The 15,561-nt window shown below is 42.6% G+C and overlaps 2 protein-coding genes across 2 annotated transcripts; both read right to left on the bottom strand.

Annotated features, from left to right (window-relative positions):
• Nucleotides 1-4,754: 4,754 nt before the first annotated feature.
• LOC143378519 (uncharacterized) lies at nucleotides 4,755-5,909 on the bottom strand. Its single transcript, XM_076830343.1, has one exon. It carries the CDS (start codon nucleotides 5,855-5,857, stop codon nucleotides 4,904-4,906), a length of 954 nt encoding a protein of 317 aa, XP_076686458.1. The 5' UTR covers nucleotides 5,858-5,909; the 3' UTR covers nucleotides 4,755-4,903.
• Nucleotides 5,910-14,443: 8,534 nt separating this feature from the next.
• On the bottom strand, nucleotides 14,444-15,069 carry LOC143378534 (uncharacterized). The gene has a single exon (XM_076830362.1). It carries the CDS (start codon nucleotides 14,873-14,875, stop codon nucleotides 14,453-14,455), a length of 423 nt encoding a protein of 140 aa, XP_076686477.1. The 5' UTR covers nucleotides 14,876-15,069; the 3' UTR covers nucleotides 14,444-14,452.
• Between the last annotated feature and the right edge of the window lie 492 nt (nucleotides 15,070-15,561).

Here is a 15,561-nt window from a genome sequence, read left to right as displayed (position 1 = left end):
CTCTCTCGTCACACAACCACAAATCCACACACCTCGTCTTACCAACTTCCAAAAAAAAAAAACTAATTCTATACATAGGAACTTTCAGTATTAATAAAAATAACCCCACAATCTGCCCTCTTGTTTTTATTAACAACTAGTATCTAAGAAATCCCTTACATTTTTAAATAAATTTGGCCCGCTTAAAGCTTTGGTTAGACAATCTGCCCTCATTCTCTTACTTGGAACATGAAATATTTGAATGGCCTCCTTTTTTACTTCTTCCCTTATAAAATGACACCTCCGATTCAACAATTTTGACTTAGTCTTAAAATTACCCCCATTCGCTAATTTAACAACATTCAAACTATCACATCTAATCTCTCGTTTTAATTCCTTTCCCTCTCCTATTTCTTTTAACAATCTATCAGTCCATATTACTTCTTTTACTCCTTCCATCATCGCTTCTAGCTCGCTTTCTGTTGATGACAATGCTACTATTGTCTGTTTCTTACTCCTCCATAGAATTAAATCACAATTTCTGTATATCAACATTCCCGAAAAAGATTTTGCGTCTTTTGTCTTATCCCAAGATGCGTCTGTTTCGCACACTATCCCCTCACTTGGATTTTTGTTTCCAAATGTTAGCCGATAATGTATTGTCCCTCTTAAATATCTTAGCACTCTTTTTAATCCTGTCATGTGCATTTCTCTAGGATCATTATTAAATTGTGACAAACAGCTAAGTGCATATGCAATGTCTGGTCTTGAGTGTACGCTCAAAAACATAAGTCTCCCCATGAGCTCTTGATATTCCTCCTTTATGCATTTTCCGCTTGTTTGATAATTATCCATCTTCACATTTACATCCATTGGGGTTGAAGATGTATTGCACTCCTGCATCCCGTACATTTCTAACAATTTAGTGATATATTCTTCTTGATGTACACGTATACATCCTTTCTCTTGCTCAACTTGAAGTCCCAGTATACCTTTAGCTTCGCCCAGACTTTTTATATCCATCTCCTTTCCTATTCTTTTCATGTACTTTTCTTCAATTTCGTGGTTACTTGATACAACTATTATGTCATCTACATGAACACCGCAATATAATGATTCTTTTCCTTCTTGTTTGTAAAATAAACATGGATCCTCACATGACTGACATAGCCCATTGTTTTTAAAAACTACCGTCATGTATTCGTTCCAACACCTTCCTGCTTGTTTGAGTCCATAAATGCTCTTTTTTAGTCTACATATTTTGTCTTTACTTCTATCATATCCCTTCGGTGACTCCATTAATATTTCTTCTTTTAAGATTCCATGTAAAAACGCGGTTTTTACATCGTAAATTTGTACCTTCCTCTTCTTTTCAGCGCTTATGCTAAAAAGTAATCTGATTGTTTCTGTCCGGATAACCGGGGCAAACGTCTCATCATAGTCGAATCCTGGACGCTGTCCACACCCTATAGCCACCAGACGAGCTTTATATCGTCGTTCCCTTGTACTGGGATCCTCTTTTATGTTAAAAATCCACTTGCAATTTATTGTTTTCTTATTTTTTGGGCGTGGTATAAGGTCCCATACTTCATGTTTTTCCATAGACTTCATCTCCTCATCCATTGCTAGTTTCCATTTCTTCCAGTTTTTTGACTCTTTGGCTTGTTGCACAGTCTTGGGTATTTCTTCATCAATTATTAGCATCGCTAAATTCTTGTTTTTTATCCTCTCAGATCTTCTAAGTCTCATTTCATCCGCCTGTTGTTCTTCTTCCTCTTGTGCTTGAGATCTTCGTTGTTGTATCTCTTTGGTAGTTGTTCCTCTTGGTCGTCCTCTTCTTCTTATCTCTATTTCCTGTTCATGAATTTCGTTACTTTCAAATTCATTTCCATCTTCACTATGTATGTCATTTTCTTCAATAAATTCGTTCTCTATTGCGTCTACGTAATCGCTGTCGCCTGTTTCACTCATTTCTTCAATATTTTCTTCTGTTTCTTCATTAGCTTTATCTTCGTTGTCTTCATTCTCACAATCTAATCCTACTATTACTAGATCATTCTCTTTTTTACACTCCCCTCTTTCTTGATTGTATAATAATTCTACCCCTTTTTTACTTTCATCGAACTTCACATCACAGTCACTCTGTATTTTTCCTTTCTGTGGAATATATATTCTATACGTATTATTTGCAGCATATCCCACAAATATTCCTCTAGTAGTTTTTGGCTCAAATTTTTTTCTGTTTCCATCCTTATTCAGCATATATGCGACACATCCAAACCTTTTCATGTATTTTATGTTTGGTTTTCTTCCATACCACACTTCGTATGGTGTCTTTCCATGTATACTTGATTTGATCCTATTTCTGATATGTACTGTTGTGTATACAGCCTCTCCCCAAAAATCCATTGGCATCATGGAATCTGAAAGCATAGCTCTTGTCATCTCTATTATCGTTCTATTCCCTCTTTCTGCAACTCCGTTGCATTGTGGCGTTCTCGCTGGAGTTAACTCGTGTCTAATGCCCTTCCATTCGAACCAGTTTCTCAGGTTCTTTCCGATGAATTCTCCACCATTATCTGATCTAATTCCTTTCAATTTCATTCCCGTCTCATTTTCTTTTAATATAATTAATTTCTTAAGTGCATTCGATGCCTCACCTTTTTCTTGCAACAATGACACAAAGATTACTCTCGAGTAATCGTCGATTATTGTGAAGATATATTTCTTACCTCCTTTTGTTGATGGCTTTATGGGCCCAATTAGGTCCATATGCCACAGTTCCATTAATTCGTTAGCTCTCCTGTCTCCAATTCTTCGATGAATTTTCCTACATGCCTTTCCTTCAATGCACGATTCACACTGTACATTCATCTTGTCAGATTCTTTCATCCCTATAACCAGGTCTTCATTCTTCATCTCTTCTACAATTCTTTTGTTTGCATGCCCGAGTCTTCTGTGCCAAATGTCGTCTTCTTCTACCGTTGCTGCTTGTTCGTCATTCAATATCTTCGATTTCACATAATAAGCGTTCCCTATACGCACAGCTGTCATTTGTATTTCCCCTTTTTTCTTATATATTATTGCACCTTTTTTATCAAATTCTACTTTATATCCATGATCAGTAAATTTCGCCACCGATAATAGATTTGTGTTTAAATCAGGAACACACAACACATTTTTCAATCTAACTCTGTTTTGAATCTCTTGCTGTTTCATTACAACTTCTCCTACTCCATCAGAAATCAGCTTTCTTCCTTCTTTGTCTGCCAAAGTTATTTCTCTTGTGTCTTGATCTATCGTATCAAAGATTTTTGCATTGCTCGTCATATGGCTTGTTGTGCCTGAATCTAATAGCCACTCAGTATCTCTATCTCCTTGGTTCTTTTCTGACACTTTTCCTTCGTATGTTCCTTCACTTGTCGTTGCCACCATTTCTTCATTTGTTTTCATCATTGCTTCTCCTCTTCCACGACCATCCCCATTGCCTCTTCCTCTTCCATTTCCTCGATGATTCCCTCGATGCACTCTTCCTCGTGATGATCCAAATCCTCTTGACTTCTTACATTCTGCTGCAATGTGATCATATCCCTGGCAGTTAAAACATTTCTTTTTACTGTAACAGTCGTCTGCCATGTGACCCTTCTTGCCACAGTTGTAGCAATATATCTCACTTTTTGTTCTTTCTTTTACCTTTCTTACATTTTCATTGTCTCTCGCAGTTTTGTCTTCTCTTCTTTTTTCCTTTCGCAACTCTTCCTGTTTAAGTGTATACCTTATATCATTGATTGTGACGTCCCTCTGGCATTCTAACACTCTTACATTTTGATCGAACTCAGATTTCAAACCCTTTAAGATATACATTCTTAGTTCATATTCTTCGATAGGCTTACCTAATTGCACACACTGATTTTTAAGGGCTTCTGCTCTATTTATATAAGTATCCACGCTTTCTTCTTTTTTCATACGTAGGTTCGATAACTCACTTAAGGATCTGGCTCTCAGTTGCTCGGTTTCTGCTGCCATATTGTTCTTTATTGAATACCATAATTTATCTGCGTTCCTTTCCTGACTATATCTTAACAGTTGTGCTTTTGTCATCGTGTTCAGAATTATTGTTCTGGCAGCATAGTTGTCATCATCCCATTCATTCCACGCTTTATATTTGGTATCATAATTTTGCTCACCTTCTACTGGTTTCTCAGGTGCTTTGACTCCTATAACTTTCTTCCATAGTTTTTTGGATCTCAGTATCCCTTCTATCTTTTCACGCCACAAGAAGTAATTTGCGTCGTCCAGTGGTTCTACCGCAGCTATGTTCCAATGATCCGCCATGGTCGCAACACGTGTTCCTTTTTAGGTTATGACAAGTATCCCCACATAAAACACTCTTTAGTAAAGAAAAAAAAACACCAACCACGCTCTGCTACCATTTGTGGTGGAATAGGTCTTTTTCAATAATACGACACACATTTATTGAAGATTAACTGAATATAATTAAGAAATAAGTATGAGGATTACATTACACTCGGGTGTTCTCTCTCTCGTCACACAACCACAAATCCACACACCTCGTCTTACCAACTTCCAAAAAAAAAAACTAATTCTATACATAGGAACTTTCAGTATTAATAAAAATAACCCCACATATATAACATTTACCCTCAATCACGACTATGTACATATTCAATTTCTACAACGCTTCCGTTGTGTAACAGAACAACTGTGTCCTTGGTCTTTTGAACTTTCGTATATTTTGCATTGTGCACAACCATATTCTTGTGAATGCAGCGATCGAAAATCTCTATGTATGCTTTACCATTCGTAAGAAAGGTGTGAAGTTTTTTTGTTATATTTTCTGATATTTTCGGTGCACCGACTAGTACAGTCTGACCATCGTTGCTTCTTCTAATGCAATCATTCTTCAATACTTGTGTACTGAATAGATTGTTACAGAAATCAATGCACCTATTATTAGCAGACACTTGTATAACCGAAGATTGATAATACATTGTCCTTGACCGTTTGTGACAATTTGATGTCCTACATTATTAGGACCATTTATGTAACTTTTACACACCCGAATTCCATTCTCAAAATGAAATGCTGAAGTTGACCATAATAGTCCACTCCTTCTAACGGAATCGACTAAATGCATTACACTGTGGAGATTAAACGTTGGTGCACGGTCACCATACATAATTTCACATTCTCCTGCAAACTTCAATAAGTCCCATTCGCATTGCTTCAACTCATCCGCTGTTATTTCTACTTTCAGCAATATATATACACTTTGACAGAAGAGTAGAAATGATTGGTACGCACATTCATGCAAAATGCCATTCAAACACATCGGAGTATAAAATAAGATCCATGAACGCCATTCTGACGCCTTCCATTTAGCTTTCTCTGCTAAAGATCTTGGTGTTCTATGAATCTCATGTGGCACGCGAATCAATGTCAAACGATAGTTAATTTCCTTTCTTTCTGCAGCATTAATATGATATTGACATTCTGCACTACTACAGAAGTCCCATAATTGCTTAGCAACCCCCAAGGTGACTCCGTGCATATACTCGACAGGATAACCCCAGACTGTGTCGAACAACGGTAACCTGGCAAGTTCGGAGAAACCTTTAACTCCCCGAATAGAGTGCTGAAGCGTCACACTGTTGTTTGTGTCTTCCATATTTGCTTCATGTGTTCGCAACTCGTCACCTCTTTCAGATAATGGATATCTGACTGAGCCCCACATATATTTGCCGTAAATATAGCACCAACTACAACCATAATATCCATTGAATTGTAAGCGGTTTTGCAGAAGTGGACGAGCTACGGAATCCACACATGCTGCAATAGGTATCAATGGGAAAATCATAGTGCATGTAGTACCATAATGTTTTACTAATAAACCTTTCTTATTTAATTTTAATACTGTGGGAATTCAGATTTGAGGTTTAACGGGCTATACAACTCGTTGGGCGAGGAACAAGAGAAAATATAATTAAAAAGAAAAAAAGAAACATACAGCTGGTTGTAGCGATCACACGTACTCTCTTTTGCTACGACGACGACTGACTCCTCAAGTCGTCCTACCTGGAGTCCCTCATAACAATCCAATACATACATAGTACGGACTAGACGACAACACACACACACACTCACACACACGCGCGCGCACACACGCCTCGACCGTAGCCAGGTTTCGCGCCACTACACTCGGCCATCCTGCTTGGCCATCTGTCCTCAGATGCCTTCTTCGTCGTCCGACGACAGGTCGTGATTTTCGTGGACCCAGGGCTTCATGAAGTCTCTTGAGGTAGACGTGGTCCGTGGTCCCTCGTGCTCGCCGATCTTTTCAACCAGGTAGCGGTCATTGCGTAGTACTCTGGGCGACTTTATAGGGACCGAGATATTTAGGAGAAAGTTTCAGCCCAGGCTTTATCTGAGTCCTTCGTATGGCGACTAGGTCGCCTTCCTTGAAGCTCGCGAAGTTCTTCTTCCTTCGTTTGTTATACGTCTTCCTATTTTCGTCCTGAATCCGCGCTATCGATTTCTTTGCCTGAGTGCGTAGTTGGTCACGCGCTTCTTCAAAGGCGATAACCGCCTCTTTCTCCATGATTTCCTTAATTTGCGGATCGTCTTGAAGCCTCATACGAGTACCCATCAACAGCGTAAAAGGCGATACGCCGGTACTTCTGCTTGGTACGTGATTCAAGTACTGCTGGGCTCTTCCAACATATTTGTGCCAATTCCCTGCCTGTGGAAATGCAAGCTTCGTTAATAGTGGAATAAGCGTTCGATTCATTCTTTCCACTTGTCCATTTGTTGTGGGTATCCCTGTGGTGATCATAATATGTTCGATGTTCTCCATTTTGCAATAGCTCGCAAAATCGTGTGAAGAGAATGCTGTCCCTCGATCCGAAATAATTCGCTGTGGATTTCCGAAAATTAGCGCCTACCTACGCAAACGGTCGACGACCTCGGCTGTGGTAGTTGACCTGGTAGGGTATAACCATACAAACTTGCTAAAACTATCAACAACGACGAATATGTGCTGATAGGATCTCCTCGTGGATGCGAGCGAGCCTAAATGGTCCACGTGATACGTGTGCAGGGGACAGCCTCCCTTATCAATTGGATGTAGGTATCCCTCTGGACGTCCGGCCTTGCGTTCGGCTAAAATGCACTGAAGACAGTTCCGTACCACCTCTTCTATCTTCGGCCTCATAGAACTAAACCAATAGTCTCGCTTGATCAACTGCTCCGTCTTGGCAACAGCAAAGTGACCCTGTTCGTGAACAAGCCGAATAACGTACGTTTGCATAGATTTAGGCACTACAAGCAGCTGCTCGCCATCAATTACTTTGTATAGGAGCCCGTTCTCTTTCAAGTACTCCGTCGAATTATTGTTCTCGTCTAATTTTGCTTGCAGCTCCTTGTCACTTGCCTGCGCTTTGCGTATTTTATAAATCACACTCGCTTCGCCCTCAACGATTGACATGGCCGCGGGTAACGGATTCCTGCTCAGGGCATCCACATGACGCATCCTATTACCAGACCGATGTTCAACGACATAGTTGAAATCTTGTAAAAACAACGCCCATCTAGATACGCGAGTACAAGCGTCCTTCTTGTTCATTGCCATTACAAACGCCTGACAGTCGGTCACGATCTTAAATGATATGCCTAGCAAATACACTTTAAATTTCTTAAGCGACTTAACTATCGCTAGGGCCTCGAACTCATAACTATCATATTTTTCTTCGCAAGGATTTGTTTTGCCACTAGCGTAGTAGATCGGATGCAACAATCCATCTTCTGGGTCTCGTTGCAATAAAATCGCGCCGAACCCTAACGCGGAGGCGTCGGTGTGCAGCTCAGTCTCAGCCGTGGGAGAATAAATCCTCAAAATGGGATTATCGATCAGCACTGCCTTTAATCTATTAAACGCAGTTCGTTCTTTTTCCCCGAAATAAAACTCGACTTTGTCCTTCAACATATTCGTTAAAGGGCGCGCAATTAGTGAGTAATCCTGCACAAACTTGCGGAAATAGCCGGTAAGACCCAGAAAACTTCGCAAAGAGCGTACATCTACCGGTTCTGGAAATTGTCTAACAGCGTCCGTTTTCCGTTCGGACGGTTTAATACCGTTGTTCTCTATGATATACCCGAGGTACTCGATACGTGTCTGCAAAAATTGACATTTAGCCCACTTAATCACTAGACCATTCTCACTCGCGGTGTTCAAGACTTTTTCCAACCGCTGCAAACCGTCCTCGTGATCTGTTGCGGGTACAATAATATCATCCATGTAAACTATAGCGTCGTTACTAGCAACCAAATTTCTGAAAACAGCATTAATGAACCGTTGGAACACCGAAGGGGCGTTACAAAGCCCAAATGGCATGCGACAAAACTCATATTGTCCCGACGGGACGACAAAGGACGTATACTTCCTGTTGTTTTCATCTACAGGTACTGTAGGGATGTTAGGTGATCAGGGCAGGAGTAAACTGCACACTCGTGGAAAAGTAAAAAAGGCTTATTTATTATAAAGAATAGGTTCAGGCGATGATGCCTCTCGTTCGACGGACTCTGCAGGACTGACTTCATCCATTCTTATCTTGCGCTCCCCGAGATTCACACTTACAACACACACTCTTGACACGCACTCGGGTCACCCAAACTCTCCGCATGCATTCGACGAAACCATTCAAACCTCACACCCCTGACGCATTCGATATCCTACTATAAACATCCGCTCTCGATCCCAATCGCTCTGGCCCAAACATACTTTGTCAATCAAACAGTCTTCGCACTCCCACACTCGGCCGTCCTACACAGACATTCGCCCTCGAATGTCACTCGGACTCTTCGCTAACATTATCTGATAAATCGCTTACATTATCTATCCATAGCTTCATAAAATCTACCGCCGTTGAGGTTTCGAACGGTCCCTCATGCTCACCTACCTTCTCTACAACATATCTATCACTCCTCAATACACTTATAACTTTATAAGGACCAATAAATTTATTTGCTAATTTCAGTCCAGGTCCCTGTTGCATTCGCTTTATCGCCACCAAATCACCTTCTACATACTTTCTCGCTTGAGTTCTACGTTTATCAAAATTTCGGCGATTTTCGTTTTGAATCTTCACCAGACTTTCACATGCACGTCGGCGTATCTCGTCCCGGTCCGTCTGGAAGGCAGCTACCCACTCTTCTTCCAGGATCTCTCTCACCTGCGGATGATCCTTGAGGCGGGCGCGTGTTCCAAATATTAAGTGAAACGGGGACGTTCCGATACTTCGGTGAAATGTCGTATTCAAACATTGTTGAGCCACATCCAAGTAGCGATACCAATCTTCTTTTTTAGGATCCGACATCTTTGTTAGTAATGGTATGAGTGTACGATTCACGCGCTCTACCTGGCCGTTCGCGCGAGGTATCCCTAGCAAATAAACTCTAAATTTTTTTAACGACCTAACTATGGCTAACACTTCTGTAAAGAATACTCTGGATCGTCGATGCTAACTACCCTGAGTCGTACAAACGAATGCCTCTCGTTCCTTTTACGCGCCTCGAACCCTCGCCGATGCCCCTGACGTCATCGGCATTCATCGAGAATCCAAGTTACATTGTATATACATCTTACGTGTCCTACGGGGCCTCGCGCCTTCGACGACGGCGAGCGATGCCCAGTGTGATTTTCAATATTCTCGTATTGAGCGTTACGACTTCCTTACACTTCTAACTCGTAACTAGTGTAGTTTTGTTCAGCAGGTGTGGTTTTTCCGCTCGCGAAGTACACTGGATGTAACGCACTATCATGTCCCCGCTGTAGCAAGATCGCACCATAACCCAACTTACACGCATCGGTATGCAATTCAGTTTCTGCATTTGCCCTATACAGATGCAGAACAGGCTTCTCGATTAAGACACGCTTCAGCTCCACAAACGCATCTCTCTCATTCTCACCGAAAACAAAACTTGAATTCGCTCTTAACAAATTACTTAATGGTCGCGCAATCATAGAATACCGCGGGATAAACTTTCGAGAATAGCCCGTTAAACCCAAAAAGCTTTGCACGTGTCGCGCCGTGGTAGGTTCGGGAAATTTTCTAACCGCTTCGGTTTTATGCACGGATGGATAAATTTTCCCATTTGAAACAACGTGCCCGAGAAACTCGACCCTCTCCTGTAAAAAGCAGCATTTCTTCCAGTTTATCCTTAGGTCGACCTGACCTGCAACATCGAGTACGATCCTAAGATTCTTCAAGCCGGTTTCACAGTCCACCGTGGGTATAATAATGTCGTCTAGATAAGTTAAGACTATTTTATCGCGAATTAAATCTCTAAAAACTACGTTTATGTACCTTTGAAAGACGGAAGGTGAGTTGCATAACCCGAAAGGGACTTTCAAAAATTCATAATGCCCGTCTGGGACTATGAACGCGGTATATTTTCGACTCGACTCATCCACCTGAACATGGAAAAATCCATTTCGCAAGTCGAGAGTGCTATAGTACTTCGCAGATTGCAATAAATCTAACTGGTCTTCTATAAGAGGTAAGGGGTAACGATCCTTTAAAATTATTTGGTTCACTTTACGGAAGTCTATACACACTCTAACGGTCCCATCCTTCTTCCTAACCAATACAATCGGACTGGCATACTCGGAAAGAGAAGGTTGAACAGTGCCCTCATCAATCCACTCCTGAATTTGTCTGTTAACTAATTCTCTCTCCGAAGGGGACAGTCGCCTTGCCCTCTGAAAAACTGGCACATCATTCTTAGCAATAATCGACATTTTTACATCTACGTCCCTAATCCGCTTTGACTTGTATTCAGTGATTAATTTCTTAATGGTGTTCCTGTGTCCAACATTGGTGACGTTACTTATATCGGCTTCATCGACCGCTATACTTTCAATTGCGTTTATCTGAAATATTTCGGGGACATCGCGATCAACTGTATTTGTTTCCCTGACGGGAGATATTGAGATATTGCCCCCCTTGATATTTGTTTCAACCGTATCTAAAAAGTTCGCGCCCAGAAAGAACTTATGATTCGTAAGCTGTTCCGAAACTACCTGTACAGCAACCGGATAAGTATTATCATCAACAGCTAACTCCGCCTCAAACTCGCCAAGCGTGCTATTTTCATTTGACCCCACACCGACAAATTTAATTTCCCTTGACTGCAACGGAGGTGCACCAATTTTGATATATTGGTCCGCGGTCATTAACGTAATATCACTTCCCGTGTCGACTAATGCTATAGTTTGATGGCCATTTACAGTTACCTCCTTCCTATATTTCTTATGTTCTACCTGAGCGACAGCGCCCCTGCTCTCCGCCGGCTCCTCAATGATCCGCACGCCCTTTGTACACCGCGACGCAATATGACCTCGTTCGTGACACTTAAAACACCTGATGCTGTTTACTTTTGTCGGACAGTCTCTTCTAAGATGATTCAAACTGCCGCAGCTGTAGCAAGCCAGGCGGTCCTTCCGCGGCTCCTCTCTTCTTGCGTCCCGTTTCACCCTTGATGACGAAGAAACCACGTTGCTGCCGCCTGCATCTCTTGGCCCTCTTGACGCAGTCGACCCTCGCAGCATGACGCCTTGAAACGCTTCTAGCAGTGCTGCCCTTGTTTTAAATTTGTGGAGACGCACCTGGTCTCTCAGAACAACGTCCGATATGCCCTCAATGATGTACTGCACCAGCTCAGGCTCCTGGATGGACACTTTATTGGCCAAAATAACCTTGTCGTGCACATACTCATGGAATGTTTCGCCGAATTTCCACGTTCGATTCTGGAATTTGATGCGCAATTCAATCTCATTTGGGTAATGGCGATACATTTCCCGTAACTCGTTGAGCAACGACTCCACCGGCATTGTCACGTGTTCCGGTTTGGAATGGAACCAATCCAATGCCTTTCCCTTGAGCCTCAGAAGTATCAGTCTTCTTGTTTGACCCTCGTTGAATCTATGGGCTACCTTTAACAAGTTCACTTGTTTTTCCCATCTGTCAAAACCATCCGGCTCCCCCGAATAATCATGTAAGTAGTCCGCAATCTCCTTCACAATTACATGCCGTCGCGTCGGAATTTCCGGTCCTGCTTCCGTATCGTCCTGTGCTTCCGTATCGTCCTGCGCTTCAGTCTCTCCACCTGTAACGGCTGTAACGACTGTCTGCTGGCCCGGCCTCGACGTGCCAGACCCCTGCTGTGCAACCGCGGCCCCTCGGAAAAACATGTGCATCAGGGCTATCAATTCGTCCATTTTCCCAGACAAGGACCCTTCTTCAGCCCGCGCAGACCCACTGGCTGCGGGTGTACCCAGTGATGCACCACTGTCACTCCTCCCTGACGGAACCTCGCACACTTCCGACGCTGCCTGCATCCACGACCCCGAAGGATCTGCCGCCATCAGTCGAGCAATCAACTCAGCCCTGTTGCCCGACGTCTTCAGGTTGAGACCTCGCAGCCTTTCCTTCAGTTCAGCGACTGTAACATCCGCCTTCACTGGTGTTGTAGCCATAGTAGCCATATTCCCTGCTACAACACTTCACGGCTTCTCACAGTCACTCACGTCGCGTTTCCACACAACCTGCCTTTTCTCCTATCACCGTATCCTACACGTATATCACCACTGATCCCGGACGAGCCCCCAATTTTATGTAGGGATGTTAGGTGATCAGGGCAGGAGTAAACTGCACACTCGTGGAAAAGTAAAAAAGGCTTATTTATTATAAAGAATAGGTTCAGGCGATGATGCCTCTCGTTCGACGGACTCTGCAGGACTGACTTCATCCATTCTTATCTTGCGCTCCCCGAGATTCACACTTACAACACACACTCTTGACACGCACTCGGGTCACCCAAACTCTCCGCATGCATTCGACGAAACCATTCAAACCTCACACCCCTGACGCATTCGATATCCTACTATAAACATCCGCTCTCGATCCCAATCGCTCTGGCCCAAACATACTTTGTCAATCAAACAGTCTTCGCACTCCCACAGTACATGGAAAAAACCATTTTCTAAATCCAAAGTCGTGAACACACGTTTATCTCGCAAACGATCAATCTGTTCTTCTATATTAGGCAGAGGATAACGATCTTTTATTATTTTCTTGTTGAGTTCTCTGTAATCCACGCAAACTCTTATCGTACCGTCTACCTTTTCAACAGGCACGACAGAGCTTCCAAAATCCGACTCAGAAGGTACAACAATCCCATCACAAAGCCACGTTTCTATTTGTGAATTTACTGCTTTGCTTTGATGCGCGGATAGGCGTCGAGGTGCCCGATACACGGGAATCTCATCGCGTAAGGAGATTCGCATTTTGACCCCGACCTCTTTTGTTTTGTTTGGTTTATAATTTTCTACTACAGTTGTTACTCTCGCGCGAATCTCGGGTTTTGGAATATGCGCTAGATTAATACCCTGCTCAACAATATGCAAAACTTCTGGAAGATCCTCCATTACGTTCGGTGTTTTCGCAATGGTGATATTTCCGTCTCGCATGCAAACGTCGGCGGTTCTCAGAAAATCGTACCCGATTATGGCATCATGCGTAATAAGCGCGTCGGACACTACGTGAAAAACTATATCGTATTCGATTTGATCGATTTGAACTTTGACATTGAAATCACCTAGCGTAGAATTCTCGCTAGAGCCTACCCCCCGAAACTGGGTTTTTCGTTGAGATAACGCCGGTGCGCCGATTCGTACATATGTAGCCGCTCTTATTAAACTAAGGTCACTTCCCGAATGAATCAACGCGCATACTTCTCGCGACTCTATATATACATTCTTGCACGCTTGCCGCCTCTTTGATTCTACCGCACTACAGCTCGATTGTGCCGCGTTCGCGGCTTCGGGACATTTTGCCGCTATATGTCCGTAATTTTGGCACTTAAAACATTTGGTGCCCTTACCTTTAGTTGGGCATTCAGTGCTTCTATGCATTTTATCACCACAGTAATAGCATCGCCTCCCTATTCGCACGGGAATCGCTTCACTGTTTACACGGAACGCTGGTTTCCTGGGTGTATGCTTTGTCTCGCTCGCGTTGGCTTCTTTCTTCCCTCTCGCATCGCCTATTTGCTTCTTCTTCATAGTATCGTACTGGATCAGCTTGTCCTTGAATTCTTGAATGTCCTTCGCATCGTATAGTATTACTTTGTTTGGTTCTTCGTCCGCAATACCATCTATAATATATTGCATGATGGCCGCTGTTTCCATGCTCACTTGCGACGCGATGTCGAGCATGTTGTACATGTATTCGTGGTAAGACTCGGTCTCTCTCTTTTTCCGCTCTATCAACTCTTGATGCACTGAATGGCTGTTCACGGATTTAGAAAATTCGTTGCGTAACGACCGTTTTAATTCACTCCACGTGCGCGTACATCGTTCGTAGCTTACATACAATTTCGCGGACCCGCACAAAAGTCATTTCGCATATATCAGTTTCTGCGTCTCAGTCCATTTACACAATTTTGCCGTGTCCTCGAAGTCTTTCAGCCAATTCTTAATGCTTCTCTTTCCGTCTCCTGAGAATTTTTCCATAGACTGTTCCACATCTTTGAACGTTGGTGTGTATCCCGATTTATTACACACCTGCTCTTCGTCGTCATCGGTTTCGTGTTCACTTTCGCTTTCGTCGCCATCTTCCCTAGCATCGTCCAGCAACAACGCCGCATTTAGCCTTTCAACTAGATCGGGTTTCTTGCCTGACGTTTTCAATTTACGCACTCGCAACTCTTCCCGAAGATCAGTTATTTTCATTCGAGAGACTTCACTCGTCTGTATATTCACCTTGGACCCTCTTTGTGAGCCTTGCTTTAGGCTCGCACTTTCGTCCTCACTCGCCATTTTCGCACTTGCGACACACGATGCGCGTATTACGCGACTTTTCACAAAACACCCGCTAATAGCTTTTATCCGATCTCGGAGGGGCCCCCAAAAATTTGTGGGAATTCGGATTTGAGGTTTAACGGGCTATACAACTCGTTGGGCGAGGAACAAGAGAAAATATAATTAAACAGAAAAAAAAGAAACATACAGCTGGTAGTAGCGATCACACGTACTCTCTTTTGCTACGACGACGACTGACTCCTCAAGTCGTCCTACCTGGAGTCCCTCATAACATTCCAATACATACATAGTACGGACTAGACGACAACACACACACACGCGCGCGCACACACGCCTCGACCGTAGCCAGGTTTCGCGCCACTACAATACTTGTTCCACAAAGGAGGACATCATACAATTCATAATAGCTGGTGATGGTTCCTTATTTGTAATCCGATCAGAAGCTAAAATGATATTTTTAAATCTGATAGACGGTGGCAACTCATTAATTATAAATTGCAGTGGCTAGAAACTAATTTTTGAGATTTTAAATATGGGTGCTCCGTCGGTGTTGAAGTTACTCCATAAAAAACTTCAGAAAAGTAAAAAAATTACGCCAAGTACATGAAATCAAATAAATCACAAAAAGAAGATAATAATAATTATAAAATAAAAAAAGGTGTGAAATCAAAATGAGCTGCACA

Source organism: Andrena cerasifolii, chromosome 2, assembly GCF_050908995.1.
Source record: "Andrena cerasifolii isolate SP2316 chromosome 2, iyAndCera1_principal, whole genome shotgun sequence".
In the NCBI taxonomy this organism is placed as follows: Eukaryota; Metazoa; Arthropoda; class Insecta; order Hymenoptera; family Andrenidae; genus Andrena; species Andrena cerasifolii.
This window is presented reverse-complemented; position numbering and strand designations above follow the sequence as displayed.

Bases quoted from the DNA above. Each gene is read 5' to 3' on its own strand.
- LOC143378534 (XM_076830362.1), bottom strand. From the start codon at position 14,875: ATGGCGAGTGAGGACGAAAGTGCGAGCCTAAAGCAAGGCTCACAAAGA.
- LOC143378519 (XM_076830343.1), bottom strand. From the start codon at position 5,857: ATGATTTTCCCATTGATACCTATTGCAGCATGTGTGGATTCCGTAGCT.